General features: G+C 40.1%; 1 protein-coding gene across 2 annotated transcripts in view; it reads right to left on the reverse strand.

The window, feature by feature from the left end:
- Positions 1–24,762, reverse strand: part of LOC101403030 (UDP-glycosyltransferase 3A1) — a 52,978-nt gene that overhangs the window by 14,712 nt on the left and 13,504 nt on the right. Inside the window, exons 3-7 of one of the 2 annotated variants that reach the window (XM_087443184.1) lie at positions 19,935–20,040; positions 16,926–17,457; positions 14,301–14,532; positions 12,597–12,816; positions 7,507–7,650 (exon numbers count right to left, since the gene is read on the reverse strand). In XM_087443184.1, the coding sequence (XP_087299310.1) occupies positions 7,507–7,650; positions 12,597–12,816; positions 14,301–14,532; positions 16,926–17,457; positions 19,935–20,040 (1,234 nt within the window). Of the gene's footprint in view, positions 1–4,191; positions 7,651–12,596; positions 12,817–14,300; positions 14,533–16,925; positions 17,458–19,934; positions 20,041–24,762 lie in introns of those variants that run through there. The other variant, XM_087443183.1, reaches the window with a different exon arrangement.

Consider the following 24,762-nt stretch of genomic DNA (forward strand, 5'->3'; position numbering starts at 1 on the left):
CAATGTATACAAATATCAAATCATTATGTTGTACACCTGAAAGTAATATGTTATATTTCAATTATACCTCAATTAAAAAAAATTTAAATTAAATTTTTTTTAAAAAGGTAGAGAAAGGCTTTCAATGTATTCCTTATCTACAGGATGAACTATATCCTTGAATTCTGTTTGTACTATTACCGCCTTCTGTCTATAGGTCTTATATTTCCATCTGAATTTAAGGCATTACATTCTCATCCATGTGTCCATCCTTCACATAGCCATGCCCATTCTGGTGAGAGAGAGAGAAGAGGGCCTTTACCAGGCATCACAAGGCTCCAGCCCATATATTATTCTTATATCTCTCATAATGTACTAGCAAAAAAAGGATTTTTTAGCTAACTCCAAATTTATGTATTTATTCAACAATTATAGTAATAGCTAATTGTATTCCAGGTACTGGTCTGCTGGGCAGACAGATGCTAAACACAATAACAAATAGAATATATAGTATGTTAATGGTAAAAGCTACTAGGTAAAATCCAACAGAGAAGGAGATGTGAAGGGTCCGGTATCAGGAATACTAAAAGCTTAGATGGCATTATTCAAACAAACTCTAAAAATTTATGAATATCAGAGAAATAGGAGCACAATATGTGATAATATTTACTAGTTACTGTCTATTTGGAGAGTGTTACAATGTTATTGTGGTTATTTTTAACAAGATTGCTTGTCTCTTAAGATACATCCTGAAACGTTTACAGATGAATTGTGATGATGTCTGGGGTTGGTTTCAAAATATTGCGGGGTGGGAGATGGAGGTGAGGTTGAGAGTGGGTGAGAATGTAAAGGAAAAAATATGTCAGGAGTTAGTAATCATAGAAGCTAAGTGTTGTACGTGGGAAGTTCCACTTTTGTGAATGTTAGACATTTTTCATAAAAAAATTGTTTAAACTCTCCCACTATGATTCTAATTTTCCATCTCATTATTTCACTTTTTGCTCTATACACTTTGAGGCCACATCAGTAGATGCACACACATTTACAATTACAGTTTCAAGTACCATACCTTCCCAGTGAAACAATTAATCTTCATTATGAAAGTTCCAATTTTGTCTCTAGTAATACTTTCACCCAAAGTCTATTTTGTCTGATATTATTCCTAACTACTCAGGTTTTATTTTCCATTGGTGTTGCATGACCCTCTTTTTCTATCGCTTCACATTCAACCTTTCTGTATCCTCATTTTTTAGATAAGTCTCTTGAAACAGCAAACAACTTGATGTTTTTAATCAAGTCCATTGCACTAGATAAGGATCAACTATCTACTCAACTAATGAATAGATATGGTTGTTAAGAAAAAAAGAGAGGGGCTGGCCCCCTAGCATAGTGGTTAAATTCAGCGCGTGCTGCTTTGGTGGTCCAGGTTCACTGGTTTGGATCCTGGATGCAGACCTACACCACTCATCAGCCACACTGTGGTGGTGACTCACATATAAAGTAGAGGAAGATTCACACAGATGTTAGGTCAGGGCTAATCTTCCTCAGCAAAGAAAAAAAAAACAAGAAAGAAAAAAAGAGATATTTGGTCCATTCATTTCCTTAAGGGTCAATTTCCATAATTTCTATAATATCTTAGTTTTCATAATCCCAATCTATTTTGGGACTAATTAATGAAGTCATTTCACACAACTTCAATATGCCATTTTGTATTTGATCAAAAATAAATTGTGAGTAAGGAAAAATATTCTACATTTGCTAAGTTTTGATAAGAATGAACTATGTCAGACAAATGAGTCTGTACGTACACTGTACCTATGTATATAGAATTGTAGAAAAAGAGTCACTCTTTCTATCATGCTCCCATTCATAGCATAGTGAATGATATACATATCCAATGAGAGACAGGTGTAGATATCTACAGATATGCAGAATTGTATACTAATAAATGCAACGGCAGACTCCGTAGTGTATGGCTTTTGTGTTTGGCAATGGACTTAGAGGTTTGCATTATCTGACTTTATACTTTCCTGTTGTCCTGCAGGACCCCACATTTTCCCAGTGGTTTTTTTTTTTTTTTTCATCACCAATATCCAAAGAGTGCTTCCCTCCTTCCCTTTACCCTCATCCCCTTCACATGTGAGGTCTTTCCAAGACAGCTACCTTGGATCCCTCATGCTTTTGGGTCCCTTTCCTGTTTTCAAAGCTTTGATCTACAAGAACTCTTTTTCAGAATTATCATAAGTAATGTAGATTTTCTGTTTTGGGGCAACATCTTTGGTCATTTTGGGGCCCTCTGTGGACCTTTTCTCTTTTCTGGACTGTTTTTCTGGACTCCCTAGCTCTCCTCTTCTAGCATGAGTTCAGGAGATAGCTCTGCTAAAATCTGATGTTGAGTTTTCTACTTGTGGGAAGATGTGGGCTTTATTTGCTCTTTTTGTTGATCTTTATAGTGTGTATGGCATTGATTTACATGTAGTTCATAAGGGCCATGCAGGGAGAAAAGGTCCTGTGGCATGCTCCATTTCTCCATCCTGATATCTACTCGAGTATTTTATAAACCTTAATGCCAGACAAAGGGGAGGAGGTTGGCAAAGAGTGGGGTAGGTTTAATAAAGGGCCAGTATGCATGAATGCTCAGATTCTAGCACCTATTAAGAAGTCTAAAGTCCCCATTCTCCTGCACGTGTGGGGACATTTTGATGTTGATACTCACCCCCTGGTCACTAGTACAAAGTCTTTAGCACAGAAGATTTCAGAGCCCTGCTCATTGAAAAGAGAGTCCATTTGCAAATCATATGTTCTACAGAACACCAAATTGGGTGACTTTCACCGTTCTTATACCACTTAAGGCTTAGTGCCCACTGGATTGTGGCAATAGTCCCTGAAGGACAGCACACAACACTCTCTGTGCTGTCCTTGGAATCAACAGCCACAATTCTGTTCCCCCTTCTCATCTGCACAGGAATCGAGGGCTGGGGCTCCATGATGGAGATCATCCCCTCCCTCTCTCTGCCTGTGGTCCCCATCGCACTTAGAAAGTCATTGAGGCCAACTCTGGGCCAGGTGTTTCCTCAGGCCCTGCCAGAGACTATAACCAAGAGACAGAAGGTTTTACTTTCTATCATGTCCAAGATTGCAGGCTGCTTCCGTGTATAGATATAGACCAGGACAAAACATCAGAACACAAAATATTGTGCTATGAATTGTCAAGCATTGTGGAGGGTTTTTAGCCATTTTCCTGTGCTTCAGACATTACAGGTTGGTTAACCCAAACCCCCTTCCTGCTCTGTTTGTCCTCCCCACCTGCCAATGCAGAGATTTTCCCAGCTTCTCTTATAGCCTTGAGTAGCCAGGTGACAGAATTCTGGGCAATGAGGACAGAAGTCTCGTGGCTGGGTGGAGGGGGGAATGTAATTATGCGAAAACATTTCCTTTCATGATCAAAGGGGTACATGTAGCTCACATGGCCTCTTCTCCTTGGAACATGGATATGACATCTGGAGCTGGGCAGCCATCTTGCAACCATGAGTTAATGGGCAAGAATTGTAAACACACTCTTTTTGACATTATACAGCTATTAAAACAATGCCAGCAGTCGCTTACTTCCCATCTACTTTTATGTAGGAAAAATAACCCTCCTTTTGTGTAAGTCAATGACAAAAAAATTGTGATTTCCAATTTTTTTATCAACTATACCTAACAATACTTTAGTAAGAATAAATTTTTCAATTGACTTTAAAATTTCTCATCAAAAGTTAAATAACTGAGTAGGATGTTTTCTGATGCATTGAAATATTGTGATTTTAAAGTAAACACATCACTCTGTTCAATAGATGGAGTGTCATAAATGTCTCAGCAGTTTGATACCATCATCCATTCTTGACATAGATAAATAAGCTTCAAATTATCAGTGGCAAATCATACATCATTCCATTTTCTTCTTCAATTTGTTTCTATTCCACTTTCCCCAGAGAATTTAATTCTACTCTATGTATGTTTATGCTTGAAAGAATTGTAGTGAGTATTCTATTATACGCTTAAGCATCAAAAATACATATTCTAATTAAAATTAATATTCTTATTTCCTATAACAATAAGGCTCTAAGAGTTGCAGGTGTTCACCAAGTTCTCATTCTAAGTTTTAATAATTGCATCAAATTAGTCAAAGAAACATAAACATATTTCTAATTTGATTAATGATTACCAAACACAAAATACACATCTCACAATGAGATAAGGGGCTATTTTTCAATTCTTTGCAAATTAACTCATAGACAAATATTCTATACTTCTGGAATGAGACAGTTTATATCTATATCTCTTCATTATGTAAACATTGAAATAATTATTCACATCAGTAAGTAGCACAATAGAGAAGTTTTGTTATGAGCATCTTGAAAATGATGTGCATCAATTCTTTGAAAACCTTCTGAATATTATGCCAAAAATCTCAGAGCAATCCATCATCAAAAGTTACTTTTAACGGACAAGCAGCTGAAAAATCACAGTTTATTCTTGAATTTTGTTAAAAACAAAGAATTGCAAATCATTTTAATGACAAAAGGTTTCTTGCTCAGTCACTAGATTTCAGACTCTGCATTTGGTACCCCTGTTTTTCCACCCTGGGGCAATGCACCACAGTGAGAGTAGGGATGGGTAAAAGGTATACATTTCTTTGTAAAATAAGAGTCAGGAAATTGTGAAAAGTGTGGCAGGAAAGAGACTCCACCAGCCAAACACCATACATTGTTAGGCAGACCACTGTTACGAAACTAGAGTACGCGCAGTTAGAGACTTATCATCTCCAGATGCTCTGTACCATGCAGCTCTGGAGAAGTCTTCACACACACATGAAGGTACAGAGAGCCCAGGTGGAAGGCCACTGACTTAAGTCCCTCCACTGAGACTTTCTGTTCCTTGTCGCTAGTTGATTTCCCAATGACAATATCTTTGTTCTAAGACAATATAAAGTTCATAAATCGTCACTAAAGGAATACGGAACAATAAAGCCCAGCTCAGTAAAATTCCTGGAGACAAATTATAACAAGGGGAAAGAGTGATGTGAAATAAACTATCATTTGGTCTTTCCATCTTTTCTGGCACCCTTTCCTGTTATATTTTGTAGGCTTGCTCGTTTGTAAAATCTCTGTAGAGGACCAAGCTCACCTCTCAATACCATAAATGAGAAAGGAAGAGTGGTCACTGGGAGCCATCCCTCTCAAGGATCTCATTTACAGACGAGGGAGGGGGCCCCATCACCTGGAGGTGTCCACAGCCCTTGTTTGTGGAAGCTTCTCTTCTTTGCATTTGTCCTAACACAAAAAGATCTCTCAAAATTCATCTTGAATTTTTAATCAGGAAAAAGAAAAACCCTAAATCTCTAGCGCAAGTGCTATCTGATTATTATTTACTGTTATCTTGAGATGAAATTTGTAGAAAATCCACTCTGGACATATGTGTGTCTAAAGTTCTGAATATTTCATTTGAATACTTATAAAAAATAAATGATTAACTAACTTAAAGGCTGGCATGGAGAAAGGAGCCTCCCTAGGTCTTAGGGGCAAGAAAAAATGCCCGTAAAACAAAATATCCCAAGAGAATACCTTAGCGATCAAACCCCCCTCTGCCTGCATGGGCATAGAATCACCCTGGGTGGGAGGGTCCAACAGCCAGGACCACCATGTGCTAGGGCAGGTTCTTCTTGCAAGGACATGCCCACAGGGAGGACCAGTGGGGGCTAAAACCAGCCCATCTCCACTCCCCAAGCCCTGTGCCTGGGTTGGAGAAGGCAGCAGGTTTTGTTGCTGTTGCCTCCATTTGCACAACGGCTCCCTCTCCATCTGTGATCGCCCCTGCTGGTGCCTGCTTCTTTGGGTTGGGCTGATTAGACATATCTACCCCACTACACGGCAGAAATGAGAGGAAAGGACTTGGATAGCGTAATACACATCACCATGGTAAATGACTGCTGTTCCTATTTTGCATGTTCACCACTCTGAAAGGTCTGCTTTCCACCCACAAGCAGTTACAGTGGTTGTAAGACTACCCCTGAGGTCACTGAGTCACAGGGTCACAGGTGGAACAAAACCTCCAATCCAGCCCCTCCCTGCCTGCACTCCACATGTGGTCAAGGCGCTAGTTTCCTCCCATCATTCATTGTCCTTTGTTTTTCTTTCTAAGAACCCCACCCCAGCAGCTGGGGGTGGGAGCCATTTCTAAGACTTTTTGTGCAGCTGGGAGTGTTCATACGACTCAGGTCTGGTCAAAGGGGTTTAAGTGGAGTCTTTGGGTAGCTGGAGAGTCTGGGAAATCTCTTTAAAGAAGGCAACTCAGCTGGCAGGGACCTGCTTTATTCACTTTACTCAATTTCCACTTGTCTTGCCCAAATTACCACGTGCCAGCTGCTTAAAAAAAGACCATCATGAAAATCTAGGGTGACCTTGAGGATGAAAACCATATATTAAGGAAGACAGATCAACCAAAGAGGAAATCTGAACTCTTGAATACATCATGGAGCAACAATGGCAATCATGCACTGCCTGCCTACCTGCAGATGTCTTTTACATGAGAAAAAAAAAAGAAAGAAAGAAAAGAGAAGAAAACTCTAAAGCTGTCATATCCCCTTTTTTCCTGGTTTCTATTACTATTAAGTGGATGCAATTCCCAAGAATATATCACATATAGAAAGGCTCAACCCTCAAGAGGCACAAACGCACCCTTAGATTAAAAATAAATAACCTTTTTCTCATGACTTTGAGTGCTTAACAGGAAAATTGAAAGAGAGCTGACTGCTATGAAACGTGGAGACCAAGGCCACTTCAGCCCATGATGAACCTGCAGGCTCCATGCCTGACCAGACAAGAAGGAGCTCTCTGTGGGAACCAAGACAGGAGATACACATTGTCCTGCAAGGGTGGTTTGGCTCTGAAGGCATATGTGCAGGACAGGTTTCCTTAATTTAAGAGAGTTTGCAGAAGTAGCAAATGAAAAATGCAACATTTAGGAAAGCACGCATCTTAGGTCTTATTCCATGACAAGTGGTGGAGGCGGGAGAGAGAGAAAGAGGCTCAGAAGATACTAGCCATGGAGACTGGAATGGTTCAGGCTCAGTGTCTGGAAGAGGGGTGTGATAAGGAAGGTGGGCTTCAAGGCTTAAAGTCTGAGAGTCACTGGTCCAAATGACTCAGGGACAGAATCACAGAACAGCCCTTACTGACTGGCAAATATAGAAGACCACAAGTGCTGAGTAAAGAAATCTGATCATAGGGAGCAGCCAGTGAGCAGTAATTTGTAGCAAAATTAGCAAGTGGATATGATGTGGAGATCAGGTGGGAAGCTCCCATGAAATGGTCGCTCTCCCTCAAATACAGCCCCCCAGGATACCCTTGGCATCAAGCCTTCTTCAGCTTCCTGGGCCAACAAAGCCACCTGGCCGCCACGCCGAACAGCTTCCCACAGAGCCACACGGTGCCCACAGTGACCACCAGCAGGAACAAGAAGACGTCGAGCAAGTACTGCTCATACCACAGCTGCTGGAAGGCGTGGGGCTTGAGGTGTGCAGCACCCCCTGTCTGGAGGATGTGGTTGGTCCAGCCCACCAGCCTCTGGGCAGGGGTCAGGGGGTGGGAGCGCGTGATGATGCTGGCTGCCACTGCTGCAGATTTGTACCTGTTGGCAGAGACACAGGGGGGTGGGGTAAAACTCATGTGGTCTTAGGAGCCTTAAAAACTTTCTATCCCACACATATACTTTCCACCATATGCACAAAAGGCTCTGCTTGAAGGCATAGTTTTTGGCCTGGCCTAGCCATTGTCTTACTAGGTCCCCTTGAAAAGTTACAACTGGTGCATGCATGCAACCTTCCATGCTTAGTGGTAAAAGTGCTAAAGTATAAAAAAGTGACTCATTTGTATGGACTTGTCTCTACCCCAAAGAGGCTTATGATATACTATAAGAAATTCAAAAAAGCCAGAAAAATCTCAAATAAACCTTCTAACAGTACACCTAAAGGAACTAGAAAAAGAAGAGCAAACAGAGCCCAGAATCAGTACAAGGAAGGAAATAATAAAATCAGAGCAGAAATAACTGAAACAGAGACTCAAAAATAACAGAAAAAAATCAATGAAATTAAGAGCTAGCGCTATGAAAAGATAAACAAAATTGACAAACCTTTAGCCAGACTAAGAAAAAAAGAGAGAAGGCTCAAATAAATAAAATCAGAAACCAAAGAGGAGAAATTACAACAGATAGCAGAGACATACAAAAGATTAGACGTGACTACTATGCAAAGCTAAATGCCAACAAATTGGATAATCTGGAAGAAATGGATAAATTCTTGGAATCATACAAACTTCTAAAACTGAATCTAGAAGAGATAGAGAATTTGAATAGACAGATCACCAGTAATGAGACTGAAACAGTAATCAAAAACCTCCCAAAAAACAAAATTCCAGGACCAGACAGATTTCCCCAGTGAATTCTACCAAACATTCAAAGAAGACTTAATATCTATCCTTCTCAAACTCTTCCAAAAGGTCAAAGAGGAGGGAAAGCTTCCTAAAACATTCTGTGAAGACAATTACCCTGATCTGAAAAGCAGACAAAGTGAACGCAAAAAAGAAAATTGCAGGCCAATATCACTGATGAACCCAGATGCAAAAATCCTCAACAAAATGCTAGCAAATTGAGCACAACAATATGTTTAAAAGATCATACACCATGATCAAGTGAGATTTAGTCCAGGGATGCAGGGATTGTTCAACATCCACAAATCAATCGACGTGATACACCACATTAACAAAATGAAGAATGAAAATCACAGGATAATCTCAATAGACGAAGAGAAAACATTTGACAAGATACGGCATCCATTTATGATAAAAACTCTGAATAAAATAGGTATAAAAGGAAAGTACCTCAACATAATAACGGCCATATATGACAAACCCACAGCTAATATCATACTCAAGGGGGAAAAACTGAAAGCTATCCCTTTAAGAAGAGGAACTAGACAAGGATGCCTACTTGCAACACTCTTATTTAACATAATATTGGAAGTCCTAGCCAGAGCAATCAGGCAAGAAAAAGAAGTACGGGGGATCCAAACTGGAAAGGAAGAAGCAAAACTGCCACTATTTGCAGATAATATGATTTTATATACAGAAAACCCTAAAGAATATACCAAAAAACTATTAGAAATAACAAATGAATAAAGTAAAGTTGCAGGATATAAAATACACATATAAAAATCAGTTGCATTTCTATACGCTAACAATGAAGTAACAGAAAGAGAAATTAAGAATACAATCGCATATTCAATGGTAACAAAAAGAATAAAATACCCAGGAATAAATTTAAACAAAAGCGTGAAAGACCTCTACACTGAAAACTGTAAATCATTGTTGAAAGAAATTGAAGACGACACAAAAAATGGAAAGATATTCCATGCTCATGGATTGGAAGAATTAACATAGTTAAAATGTCCATACTTTCTAAAGCAATCTACAGATTCAATGCAATTGCTATCAAAGTCCCAACAACACTTTTCACAGATATAGAACAAAGAATCTTAAAATTTATATGGAACAAAAAAAGACCCCAAATGGCCAAAGCAATCTTGAGAAAAAAGAACAAAGCTGGAGGTGTCACACTCCCTGATTTCAAAATATACTACAAACCTATAGTAATCAAAACAGCAGGCTACTGGCAGAAAGACAGACAAATAGATCAATGGAACAGAATCAAGATCCCAGAAATAAACCCATGCATCTATAGACAGCTAATTTTTGACAAGAGAGCCAAGAACATACAATGGAGAAATTATAGCCTCATCAATAAATGATGTTGGGAAAACCAGATAGCCACACGCAAAAGAATGAAAGTAGACCATTATCTTGCACCATACACAAAAATTAACTCAAAATGGATTAAAGACTTGAATGTAAGACATGAAACCATAACACAGAAGAAAACATAGGCAGTACGCTCTTCGACATCAGTCTTAGCAGTATCTTTTCAAAGATCATATCTCACCAGGCAAGAGAAAGAGAAGAAAAAATAAACAAATGAGACTACATCAAACTAAAAACTTCTGTACAACAAAGGATACCCTCAGCAAGAGAAAAAGACAACCTAACAATTGGGAGAAGATATTTGCAAACCATATATCTGAAAAAGAGTTAATACCCAAAATATATAAGGAACTCATGCAACTCAACAACAAAGAAACAAATAAGCCAATTAAAAAATGGGCAAAGGACCTGAATAGACATTTTTCCAAAAAGGATATACAGATGGGCAACAGATACATGAAAAGATGTTCAACATCACTAATTTTTAAGGAAATGCAAACCAAAACTACAATGACATATCACCTCACACCCATCAGAATAGCTATAATTAACAAGTCAAGAAATAAGTCTTGGAGAGGATGTGGAGAGACGAGAACCCTCACGTGCTGCTGGTGCAAATGCAAACTCGTGCAGCCACTATGGAAAAAATTATGGAGATTCCTTAAAAAATTAGGAATAAAACTACCATATGACCCAGCTATTTCACTGCCGGGTATTTATCCAAAGAACATGGAAACGTGAATGCGTAAAGATATACGCACAGCTCTGCTCATTCAACCATTATTTACAATAGCCAAGACTTGGAAACAACTTAAGTGCCCATCAACAGATGAATGGATAAAGAAGGTGTGGTATACATACACAATGGAATACTTCTGAGCTGAAAAAGAATGAAATCTTGCCGTTTGTGACAACATGTATGGACCTTGAGGGTATTATGCTAAGTGAAATAAGTCAGAGGGAGAAAGTCAAATACCGTATGATCTCACTCATATGTAGAAGATAAAAGCAACAGCAAACAATCACATAGAGACAGGGATTAATTTGGTGGTTACCAGACGGGAAGTGGGGAGGGAGAAGGGCAAAAGGAGGGATAGGGCACATGTGTGCAGTGATGGATGGTAATTAGTCTTTGGATGGTGGACATCATGCAGTTTATACAGAAACTGAAATATAAATGATGTACACCTGAAATTTATATAATGTTATAAACCAATGTTACCTCAATAGAAAAAGGAAAAAAAAAAGTGGCACAAATGATCACCATCCATACCATTAAAAAAAATCCAGAAAAAAAGAAAAAGGAAATTAATATGATGTAATTATTATATATATATTGAGCACCTAATTTGTGCTGGTGTCTGGGTAGGTGACAGATATGACTCTGGAGACTGTGGCCCTGGAGGACACCTGCACTTTCCTGCCCTTCAGAGTATCATGTTCACCAGCACCTGCTCCATGGGCTCTGGCCTGCATATTTGCACAGGGCCCCACTTACACGGGTCCTGTGATGATTTAGTTCTCTGCTATCACCTTCTTGAAACATTAAAACCTTATAACAAGGGGCTGTACATTTCCTTGTAACATCGGGCCCCACAAGTTATGCACCGGCCCTGATGCACGAGGTCTGGGGTCCATCCCAGCCCCAATGACTCCTTCACAGGGGCCAGTGGTTCATGGCCATTTTGGGTCTGTCTTTGAAAATCCAATGAAAGTTATAAAACCATTTTTCAGAGAATGAATATTTGCAACACATAAGATACCAAATATATATAAAATTTCTGAGTTTTCTGACCCCTGGAGATTAACACATTTTCTAGAATCAAGAATCACAACCTATGTGGCTGTTTTTCAGTCATCTGAGAAGAACTGCTTGCGGGGCTCTTATATGCAACGTAATATGTTAGGTCTTGAGGTCCGATTTGGGTTTGGGCCCTTGAACTCCAAGTATTAAGTCCGTCTTAGTTATAAGAAAAATATATACATATTTTTCTCTTTACATGAGATCGTTGTGCTGGATGGGAAGTAACCTAAGAGATCAATGGGAATTTTTATCAACTCACTTAACAGACATTCCTTCAGACTTACCTTGTGGCAGGCCCTATGCTAGACCCTGGGAACATTGTGGAAAACAAAAGACACACACTGCTCTCCCAGGCGGAGTGCTCACTCTCTACTTTCTAGTGTGGGGGACAGAGAATAAATTAAAACATAAAGAAATGGAGTTATACAGATCCTGAGAAGTGTTAAGAAGGAAATAATGAACTACTATTGGAGTCAGCAAAAGAGGAGTCTAAATAAGACTGACAAAAAAAGATGGCCTCTCTGAGGAGGTGACACTGGAGATGAGACCCAAATGTGATGAAGGAGCCAAGCCTGTGAAGAGGAGTGAAGGAGTGTTCCTGAGAGCAGCACAGAAAAAGGTCCTGAGGTAGACAACAGTGTGGCCTTCCGGGGACACAATGGTTACCTCCTGCTCATTTGGAATTCTACTATAAGCAGCCCAAAGTATAAAACTTCTCAGAGACCCTGGGTAAGCAGTTTGAGTTCCTCACAACCCATAAAGTGGAAAATTATTCTCAGCATCTAAACTTAATTGCCTAAAATTGCCCTCAGTTAAAGAGGGCAGCTGTTAGCATCACACACAAATTATTCCATATCCAGTAAGTTTCCGTTTTCATTGCAAAAAAGGACTACACAGTGTCCTTCATGTCTGAAGTCTTCATTCACCCTATGTGACCACAAGCCCAGAGACCCGCATACCTCTTGTCTTCTATGACTTGCTTCATCCTCAGAGCCAGTGTCTCAGCCTTGATCTGCTTTACCTGGATAGAGACACCAAACTTTTTGGCTTCTACTCGGAGCAGGTTTTCAGGCTGGTCTCCAAAGATGGGAATCCCCACCATGGGCACGCCATGTTGGATGGCCTCCATGATGCTATTTATCCCACCATGGGTGACAAAGAGACGGATGTGCGGGTGAGCTGTTGCAAATAAGAAAGAGAGCAGAACATTTCAGGATGAAAAGTTTCAGAAAACCAGGCAAAGCAGAAAGTGCAGAAGAAAATAACGATGGATTCTCAAAGTGTGTTGGAACCATAGTAAAGATAACTTTGCTTGGGACACCTTCAAGGTGCATGTTCCAACATACAGGACTCCAAGTCTTGCCTTTATACATAGACTCCTTGCCAAAGACAGTACCCAACTCAGACTGAGAATCCAGCAAATTCTGTAGAGAATAGTGCTTAGCAAGGCATATATCTCCATGCATCCAGCCAGCCATCCTTGTGTCTATCCTCCCAGTGCCTTTCTTTGTTTCTCTCATTTGCTTTTTCTTATATCTCCCTGTGTCTCTGTCTCTGTCTCTCTCTGTGTTTTGAGCAATCTTTTCTCAGCTGCCGACTAATTTCCCTCTTCTCTGAATTCCTGACACATTCATTGACATCACAGCATATGTGGCACTCATAAAACTATACTGTATGTGTGTCTCCCAAATTTATGAGAACACCATTGAAAGCAGAGATGAGACCCTACACCTCAATATTTCTAGTTCCAGTGTTTCCATCCCTCCCTTACTTACAGATAACTAAAATGATTGTTGACAATAAAGAGTTCATCTCAGCCTGTGCCACTCATCTGGGATGTGCATCATAATCTCCTTGTGTCTAGTTTGAAATGAGAATTATGCGCCCCAGCCCAAACTTAGAGGAACACTTTTGCAGAAGTGGAACCAGGAATATGATCCTTAAATTCCACAAATGATGTTGACTCATTATCCTGGTTAAGACTGTCTGATCCAGGGAGCAGCTATGGCAGTGAGGAGACTCTAAGAAGCATCAGGGGGCACAGAGCAAACTTGTTGGGGAGTGAGGGGATGCTCTGGACCCAGAGACAAAATGGACCAAAGAACTGGCTATGAGGTTGCTTAGCTTGGCACTCAAGGATTTTGGCACATCCTAAAGATGCTGTGAGCATCAATGTTGTGAAGATTTGAATGCTCACAGCTTAGGAGCTAAGCAGGATGTAACTGTGTGTCTGTGTGTCTGTGTGAGTGTGTGTAAGGATACATGGAAGAACAGGTGCACATGAAGATACTAAATACAGTAGAAACGTGCCCCTGGTATGTGTTCTCAGAATTCACAGGTTACTTGGGATTGTGTTTGAGTGACCTTGTTCAAGACACATGTATTATGTCAGTGTGACTTTGCTGGCTGCTGACATCTGGCCTGGGATAACAAATAATAAACTTGAGAAGGGTGTTATGGAATCTGATCTCACTGAAAGTATAACCTGATTCCCCAAGAACTCCAGCTGCCTGCTCCATTCCTGCCCTCTGGAGACTTACTCTTAGCTAGCAGAAGCTCCTTTTCACGTTCCTGGGATTGATTACCCATCTAGAGGTCAGAGATCTGATGAGCCCTAAAGACATGTAAACAAGATGAGAGAAGAAGATCTGCGTATTCCTTACCCAGGAGGTCACTCTGAGGAAGCCAGTCCACAATTTTAACATTTGCTGCCAATTTGATATCTTTGGGCCAATGAGAAGGCTTACACTTCCATATCACCCCTTGAGGAAGATGAGCAAAGGCACTGTTCATCTCCTTGAGAAGCTCCGGGGACTGAAAGATGTTCACCATGGAGCCCAGGGCCACAAGGACAAAACCAGAGTCTCCAAACTTGGCAATGAAATTCTCAAATTCCTGGAGAGAGGTAAGAAAGGAAAGGAGGTGAACAAAGTTGTCACAAAAGCCAGGACAGACATGAAATGGAAGTCAGCTATTTACTGAACACAGCTTCCTGTCATTCCTAGAGCTCACTGTCCTGAAACTATTATCTTAGATCCTGGGACAGCTCAGCATCCTCTGCATTGTGCTCATGCCCATTGTGTTGGTGGGAACAGCTTTCTTCTTTGAAAGCCTGACCCTAGTATCAGAGCCATTCTAGACTCTCCACTCATTATGGGTTTATGGAGACATAGTCTCTTGGGAGTTTTCCAAAGCCAGAAGAGAGGTGGTAGCATAAGGAAGAATTCCCGTGGGGATCAAGGTCCACCAGAGGAGGTAGTTCTTCTGGAGGCTAGAGAGGAGAAGCTGGGAGAAGGCCTCTGGCATAAGAAGAAGTGGAGGCAGAATAGGGAAGGCACCTGGCCACCCACACCCAATGCACCATGTAGTGTGCTTTGCTCCAATATTCAATGATATTCTCAGTCACTGTTCTTTGTAGTTCATCTCCTACCTCAGTGGTTCACTCACATGACTGCAAATTATATGCACATGAGAAGACTCTTAAACATGGCAATGCCCAGTCAAAACTCCACTCCTGGGCACCTTATATTTAAAGTTCCCCAGGCAGTTCTTTTTTTTTTTTTTTTTTTTTTTGTAAGGAAGATCAGCCCTGAGGTAACATCCATGCCAATCCTCCTCTTTTTGCTGAGGAAGACTGGCCCTGGGCTAACATCTGTGTCTATCTTCCTCCACTTTATATTGGACGCCGCTACAGCATGGCCTGACAAGCAGTGCCTCGCTGTGCACGTGGGATCCAAACCCTAGGCCGCCAGCAGCGGAGCGCGTGCACTTAACCGCTATGCCACGGGGCCGGCCCCCCCAGGCAATTCTTAAGGAGGGTTGTGACCTAAGGTTACAATCTTGGCTTTAACACAGTTTTGTCAATTCTTAATTCCAATATTTCTCAGGATCCTGACATTCTCTAGACATCTGTGGCTCCTTCTCAACTCCTAGACCCTCATCCTGTTGGGTTGATTCCATCCAGCATAGCAGTGCCTAATTAACATCTCGAAGGACCACTTTAAAACAGCCTTTTAGAATTACCAAAGCATCATAAGTCCATTACATACAAATTGGAAAATACAGAGAAGAAAATTTTTTGAAGAAATCCTCTGTTATCTCACAGTCATTGCAACCCTTTGTGGGTTCCCATTATGCTCCTGCTTAACAATTCCCTCCCCCTGCACTATGGCCAGGGCCTGAGTCACCCTTGTAAGTAAGACCTCCTGCAATCTGGCCAGGTTATATGTGTGTATTGAATCTTCCACCTTCTAGTCTAGCCAGAGTCACCCAGGGAACCCAGAGTCATGACCATATGACTTCCACCTCCATACTTGGGGCTCCCTGTTCTCCCCACCTGAAATGTCTTCCCTCCCAGCTCATTCCTAAAAATCTTGCCACCAACTCAGAGCCCATCTAGCCCATGGATCATTCTTCAACTCTTCCTGCTCACTCAATGCAAGGTCACTAGAGAAAGGGTAGATACATTGGTTCCTGCAAGGCCCAGGCCAAGTCAGGGCTCTTCTTGACTCTGAAGTGAATGGTGTTGGGAAAATTATTTACACCAACTGAGCCTCTGTCTCTCATTTATAAAAATGGAGACCATCATGCTTCCCTCTGGGATACTATATATATATATGATAGATTCCATAAAATAGCAACCCAGTGCTGATAGGCAACAAGCAGCCAACTAATTTCAGCTCCCCTCCATTTTGAAAACTTCTACCAGTGGTTCTGAGCCTATGCATTCAAAATGACTAGGCAGGTTCACAACTTACAATGCCCAGCCCTGACACCAGATTAACCAAATCAGAAGGTCTAGGTGGAGTTAGGTACCATGGATCTACAGCCTGGGGATACTGGAGAAAATGCCTGCAGTCAGTCCCATGCAGTCCTGTCTTGGTTACACCCTGTCTCACAGTGTTGTGTGTTTCATTAACTCACCTCGTTTACAATTCTTGCATGTGGCATGTGACAAATGATTATTGCATATTTACTGTACAAATGATCATACAAAATGCAAATGAAAATATGAACTTATTAAATGGCTTATTCCACTAGGGTCAGGTCTAGGCAAGAGAGGACCCTGGGTGTACCACTTAAGGAAGTACCGAGTCTTCGGATTGTGCAAGTCCCATCACTCTACTTGCATGACCCTGGAAGTGAGTACTTCCTTAAAAAGTGCATCCTAGGTGCCTCACTCGCCTCACCCTACTTCTCTCCCAGGGTTCCACTGGCAGGGGCAGCCACCAGTTCTACACTGAAGACCTCTGCATGAAGACCATATTGACAGCTAAGGTTTTACTTACTTGTGGTACTGCTTTAACAGGTTTGGCCATTAAGCCTCCAACATACACAGTGTTGGGAAGGAGAGGCCGTGCAAAATCAAAGGCAAAGTCAGAGTTAACAAACGATAGTTCTGCTTTCTTTAGTAGATGAGACAAAACTGGTCTAGAGCCTTCGGGAAAATGCTCCTTGATGGTGTTGTCAAATGTAGAGTGGATTCTCCATTGCCTTATAGAGAAATCAAAAAACATCAAGAAGTTCCTCACTCTGCCCCAAAAGTCCATATGGTCGGTTAGCAAGGAATCAAATACTGGCACATAAGACAGGGGGCTTGGTAGTCCAAAGTCCATAAAGCCAAACGAGGTGGAAATAATGGACACAAATGGCTTCCCAAGCTTCTCAGGAATGAGGAGAGAACACAAGTCAAACATATCAACAAATATCAGGTCAAAGTTCTCATCCTTTAAGGAAGCTATGATATCATTTCTCTTTAGCAAATGACTGCACTGAAGTCCCATTAGTTCCATCGCTTTTAAAAAGTTTTCAAATTTGTCTCTGAAAGAAAGAAAATAAACGGTAAATATTCTTTGGAGATATTAATTTCACAATACATAAAAGAATCTTGGGCTAAAAAGAAATTTCCCAGCTGGGCAAGACCACATGTAACAGCAGCATCCTGTTCACCGTGTCCATGAATACCCTCTTCTCACTCATGCTGGCAGATGTTCTGCTCCTGAGAGTGTTCCCTTCTGCCCATCCCATCTCCTCTCCAATCCAAATCCCAAGAACTCTCTAAGCCAGTTCATTAGAAAAGTTATCTTGGAACTGTCAATTATTGAAATCCATGGGCACAGTTGAATTAGCCCAACTGAAATCAAATTGCCACTGTTAGGCCTTCTGCTCTGGGAGCCTTCTATGACCATAGCTGACCTTATAGATCTCTTTCTACTTGATAAATTCTTGGATGTTACCTTAACTTTCATTTACATACAGACTTTTCATAAGCGATTTTCTCGTTTACTCTGCCAAACTGTGGAAATTTCTTAATGATACAGTCCCAAAAACATTGACATATAGGCATTTTTTTTGATCACTGTGTATTTGGCATATGATAGAACACCTTTGTCACCTGGGGACTCTGATCATGTTAGCAGTCAAAATCTCAGCTAAAAATAGGAATTCCTCCTTTCTGCACCCATGAGTTAAGCAATAAAAAAAAAAAAATCTGCTTGGTTTTGAGACACATTATTAGCCCTTCCACTTCAATAAAGGCTGACGTATCCAGAGAAGATAATGGCAAAGCTTATTGACATAAAATTAAGACTCTGCCTATGAGATTATTTCAGGGACCAACTGCTAGCAATGCTTTCCCGTCAGTGCCTGTACAGAATATGATCCTGTTTCCTGTTTGTACAACATATGGGGAAATAGATGAGGAGGTCTATCTGTACTTTAGGGTGCCAGAGGCAACAGGGGCAAGGGCTCAAGACGTCAGGTGCTGCCTGCCAGCTGCATGGAGGACAAAAGAATTGAGACCCTGGAACACATTTAATTGTACACGACTGCAAAACGGCACCCCAGATAGAGAAGGCCCAGAGGCTGAGAACTTATTAGTAATATGCAGATCTCTGCCTGATCTTTAGGATCAACTTAGAAGCACACAAGGGAAGTTACTGCCTGAAATCATCCTCTGCTGTGTATTTTTAAAGATTTCACCTGCCAAAGGAGTGGTTGCCAAGTATTTTAGAAAATTTCAATAATGCTGTAAAATTCCTACAATATAGTTATGTTTTTTTCTTTTTTTTTTTTCTTTTTGAGGAAGATCAGCCCTGAGCTAACATCCATGTCAATCCTCCTCTTTTTGCTGAGGAAGACTGGCCTTGAGCTAACATCCATGTCGATCTTCCTCCACTTTATGTGGGACCCCGCCACAGCATGGCCTGACAAGCGGTGCGTCAGTACGTGCCCGGGATCTGAACCCAGGCAGCCAGCCGAAGAGCGTGCAGCACACTTAACCGCTACGCCACGGGGCCGGCACCAATACAATATAGTTCTCTAATCACATTTAACATTTAGCTAATAAATAGTAAAATTTTCAAGAATGTACAGTTATCTACACCTGTCCTCAAAAATATTAAATTAACAGAGAAGAGACAAAGCATATACTTAAAATATATAATGAGCAATGCAAGATGATATACACTACCAGTAAGTGTCAAATAAGTAGGTTAGATCAGGTCTGTACAGGAGGGACTGGGATCTTCCAATCTGAGTGAGAAAAGAAGGCTTTATGGAAGAAGTCATATCTGAGCAGGACCTTGACTATAAGTAGAATTTTCAAGGTAAAAGGAAGGGGTAAGGCCATTGTAATTAACCAAGATAAACATGGATTTCGTCTTCCCACTTTTATGTCTAAGGTTAAGGAGTTACATGTTCCTTTCCATTCAAGATGAAGCAAAAGGTGATGTCATATTTAGCACGAGGTTGATTGCTCTTTAAAAGGACTTTACATGCCCACGTGTTCAAGTACTACAAAATCAATGTTCGTAAGTCTTTCCTTCATTAATCAATACATGTGACAAGAAGGAGGAAAAATAAGTGTAAAAAGGTGGCTCTCCTTTCCTTAACAACAGTGACAGATTGAGGCACCTATACCTCCGTGTTGGGGAGATTACAGACAAAGATCGTTAAGTGAAGAATTGCAAAGAGGTCCCAGAAAGAACAACCCCCAATTTCTACACAAACATATTCACACTTGTAGTGGAAGAGGGACAGTAGAATGCAAGAGAATCTCCAGTGACGGGACTGGATGATTTGGAGAGAAAAACTTGGTTACCCAACCATCCACTCGTCATCTATCGCTTCATCAATCCATCCTCCATCCATCCATCCATCCATCCATCCTCCATCCATCCATCCATCCGTCCATCCATCCCTTTCTCAGAATCTCAGTCCAAGCGTACATATATCCATCCATTCATTTGTATAACTACAATAGTGACTCTTTGGTCCCAATAATAAAAAGAACTTACCTGCCAGCCAAAGCTTCTTTCATAAAGAAATCAAAAAACTTCATAAATTCTTTGTAATGATCTTCAGGTAGAAGCCAAGGGATAACTTGATAGGATTTTTCCTCCTCTTTGAAACCGAAGAAAATACCAATAGGTTAAAAATGTTAAATATGTCACACAGTATGGATTTACATTAGCATGATGATAGCAACATTTGTTTATTTCAATAATTTCATATTTATTTGAATGTTTGTCTTTTGAACTGTTTTTCTTTGGATGGTTGCTTTCTCATTCATTCAGTCTTAAAACTGAAAACATGGATTAAGAAATTTGTAAAGTTTCAGGATTGCTTTTCAATTTAAAGTGATGGAAGCTTCCATTAAAGCTTTCACTGAAGGCATAGCTGTTGGTCTCACTTTATAGGTGAGAAAACAAAATTAATTGAGTTTAAGATAATTTGTCGAGGTTACACACATAGGAAGTGGTACAGTTTGTATTTAAATACGGGTCTCTTTGATTCCAGAGCCTCTGCCCTTTCTGGTTTAGAAAAATTCATTTTCCATTATTTAAAGAGATATATCCAAATTGTTTTTTAATTCAGTAAAACGTACTCAACGACTTAATTGAAATAGTAGTCTTCTGCACCTCTACTTACCTACTTGGCTTCGCCCCCATCACCCATGTGTAATACAAAGTCTGAGTCTGTTTTTGATGTTTGACTGCTGACAGGTTTCAAGCCCTGTCTCCTACTCCCTCTTCTGTGCATCATCTGGACAAACTGTTAAGAAAGTCCCCATGCTCCCTCTTTTGACCCTAATGGGAGTTTCAAACCATGAAAGTCAGACCAATCAGGAGGAACCCTCACCACATCCAAGCCCCTACCCACAAGAAACACTCAAGCTAGACATTCCTAGCTGCTCCGGAAAGCCATTTTTCAGATTTCCTTGGGAGCCTGTCCTGCTTTTCCTAAAAAAGCCTTATTATTTGAGTAAGAAACCTTTCATACTCTCTTCATGCATGTGTGCCCTCATCATGTGACATCTAACCTAACCGTGTGTAGGGATTGGGAAGAGATTAATTCACGGTCCTACACATGAAAGCTCGAATACCAATCTTAGGGAAACCACTGACTCTGCCCGAGTATTTACTGGCAAATACTTTACAAAATAGATTGGGCTAATATGTTCTGTTCAGTAACTATTTCAACAGGCTTTTAACTGAAGTTTGCCTTTACCTTGGAAGGGAAAGAATATACCTTTAAATGGTTACCCATGGGGTACTTCAACTGCCCTACCATTGGTCACAATCTTTGTCAGCAAGATTGTAACCACATCCAACTTTCTCCAGGAGCACAGGTGTGGCATTACATTGAGGACATCCTCCTCGAAGAGATTCATTTGCCACACTCATTCAAGACATGGAAACATTCACAAAGGAGCTCACACAAAGGGATATGCGATTGCCCCCACACACAGCCCAAGACTAGTACTTCAGCTATATTCCTGGGAATTATGTGGTCAGTCTAACGCCTCTCTATCCATGACACTGTGAAGAAACTATCCACTCACGATATCACAATATTTCAACAAGGCCAACAGCTTTCAGCATTTTTGCATTCTGGAGACAGCATATTTCTCATTTGTAGGTTTTATTTAAGTCCATTCATGCTAGTTAATTAAAAATCAGCCTAATTTGAGTAGGGCCTCCATAACAAGAGACTCTAGAGTCTGTCCAATTTGCAATAAAATAGTCACTGGCACGAGTGCCCCCAATGTTGCCTTTACTGTAGAAACCATAACAACCTCATCGTGTGCCTCCTGGAGTTCTCCTGACCACCTATGATAATTGTGTAGTTTCTTATTGCTGCTGTGAAAAATTACTATAGACTCGTGGGCTTAAAACAACACAAATTTATTATCTTATAGTTCTACAGATCAGAAATCCAAAAGGAGTCTCACTGAGATAAAAGCAAGGTACAGGCATCTCTGTGTTCCTTCTGCAAGCCCTAGAAGACAATCTGTTTCCTTGTCTTTTCCACCTTCTAGTGGCTGCCTACATTCCTATGTTCACGACCTCCTTCCAACTGGCAATCACATCACTCTGACTTTTCCTTCCATAATCATGTTTCCTTCTCTTACTCTTCTGTCCTCTTCTTTCTGATAGAAGGACTCTTGAAATTATATTAGGCCCACATGCATAATCTAGATAATCTCCCCATCTCAAGATCCTTACATTAATCACATTGGCAAAATCCCTTTGCAACTTAAGGTAGCATATTCACTGGTTCCAAGGATTAAGACATGGATATCATTGAGGGGAAATTATCATCCTACTATGTTCTGCTCTCTGCACCTGAAACACTCATGTACGTTGCACGTGGAAAATGCATTCACTCCATCCCAACATCCCCAAGAGTCTCAAACCAGTACACTATCAACTCTTAGTTCAAAAGCTCATCTAAATATCATCAGCTGAAAAGCCCCAAATTATATCATCCAAAGAATTATTCAAGTATCAGCAAAAGTCTGGGTATTATCCATCAAGGGACAAAATTTCTCCCCATCTGTGAACCTATGAAACTAAGAAACAAGTTATCTGCTCCCAAGAAACAATAGTGGGACAGGTATAAAACACAAGTTACTGATGTTATCACTCTAAATTGAACAAATTGAAAGCAAAAAATGAGTTGCCTGTCCTGTGAAATTTTGATATCCTACTGGGCAAACAATATTAGGTTTTCAGGACAGGAAATAATCCTCTGTGATTTGAAAGTCAGCACCATGAGCTTGAAGATCTACCCTCTGGGTGCGCTGCTTCACCCTCAATTTCTTCTTTGTTTTTTATTAAAAAGTATCATGTATTTGCAGTTGAACAGTTTGTCAGTCTCTTTCTACTCTTGGGAGTCGAACAGCCTTCTTTCATGTCATCTTCTGTCTTTTCAGTCCTAAATGGCTGTGTTTCTTCTGGTATAAAATTCTCAAGTACCTTGTGGGTCTCTTGGGTATGTCATGGGAATTCAATCCACTGGACAACAGGCTGCTCCACAGATTTTTACAAAGTAATTTCATCTCTATTTTTGGCATCTGCCAATATGGCTGGAGGGATCCATGAGTCACAAACCTAATCTTCAAAGAGCTCTCTGTGAGACTGAACATTCTGACCTTTTAATCCTTCAGAGGCAGTAGCAAAAGCTTATCCAGCCACAACTCTCGTTTTCTCCATAAGAGAAAAGAATTCATTGCTCTCCTCACAACGAATGCCCTAATTTTAAAATCTGTTGCAATCTCGATAGACTGAGAATGTCCAAAATCATGAAGTCCTGGTTTCATTATGTTTATGTTCCTCCATCAATTTATGTCTTTCATCTCACATTTTACTATCAGCAGCAAGAAGCCTTTAACATCTATATTTCTACCAGAATTCTGTTTAGGAAGATGCATATACTGTCCAAGACAAGATATATTTTCTCTACCACGTTCCTCCCTTCCTTCTGAGTCCTCATTAGCACAGTTCTTAATATTCATATTTCTACTAAGTCTGTACAAGGCAATCTAGGCTTCTTCTGTCATGCTCCTCAATCTCCTATCAGCCTCTACCTATAACCAAATTGTGATTCCAGATATTGGTTGAAACATTACTACATGTGAGCATTAGAGATTTTTGCTATTTCAGAGCTACTGGTCATTCATTTATTAAAGTTGTAAATGAATAAACAAGATGGGGAAATGTGTCCAAACAAGGAGTTAGTGAATGGTTCAAATATTTCAACACACTGAAACAGGTATCAAGTCAGGAATCTTAACCCAATCTTGTGTTTTCCTTATTTGCAGACATTTAGCCAGGCTGTACTACAGATGTGAAGGGTGAACATGCTGTTTCAAAGTCTCAAAAATGCCCACGAATGGGGAATAGTGAAAGAAACTGTAGACACTCAAGCCTGGAACCTGAGGATAAAACTGAAGGGATCCATGAACACCTTGAATTGTTTATAGATTTTGGTATACACATATTTGTTAAAGGGATAGAAGGTCTGTAGTTTTCAGTAGTTTGTGAAAGTACATGGGAACTGCCAAAATTATTTTTTAACCTAAAATTGTAATTTAACTTAATGTAATTTAATATTTTATTTAGATTTTATTATAATTGTTTAAATTAAAATAATTACATTAAAAATTAATACACTACATCTATTTAATCAGATCTGCAGTCAAGGCAGATGCTAAAGAATATGTATATAAATGATGCTCAGTGTAGAATAGAAAACCTAATCTAGAAGGTGATTAAAATTGTTTTAAGTAGGGAATCAGGCAGATATTTGCACACCAGTGTTCATAGCAACATTATTCACAATATCCAAAAGGTGGAAACCCCAAATGCCCAGTGACAGATGAATGGATTAACAAAATGTGGTACATATGTATATTTATACTATTCAGCCTTAAAAAGGAAAATACATGTTACAACCTGGATGAGCCTGAAGACATTATGCAAAGTGAAATAAGCCACACATAAAAGGACAAATATTGTACAATTCCACTTAGGGGAGGTATCCAGACTAGTCAAATAATAAGAGAAATAAAGAAGATAGTGGTTATCAGGGGTTGGGGGAAAGGGATAAAGGACTGTTATTGTTTAAAGTGCACAGAGTTCCAGTTTGTGATGATGAAAAAGTTCTGGAGAAAATGGTCCTGATGGTTGCACAACAATGTGGATGTACCTAAAGTCACTAAACTGCATGCAAAAATGATCAAAATAGTCAATTTTATGTTATGTATATTTTACCGCAGTAAAAAAAGTAAAAGAAATTTTCACTGAAAAAAATTGTTTCAAAACAAATCTGGGAGAGAAG

The sequence above is a fragment of the Ceratotherium simum genome, chromosome 18 (genome assembly GCF_057802395.1).
Source record: "Ceratotherium simum simum isolate JZ-2026a chromosome 18, ASM5780239v1, whole genome shotgun sequence".
Taxonomy (NCBI): domain Eukaryota; kingdom Metazoa; phylum Chordata; class Mammalia; order Perissodactyla; family Rhinocerotidae; genus Ceratotherium; species Ceratotherium simum.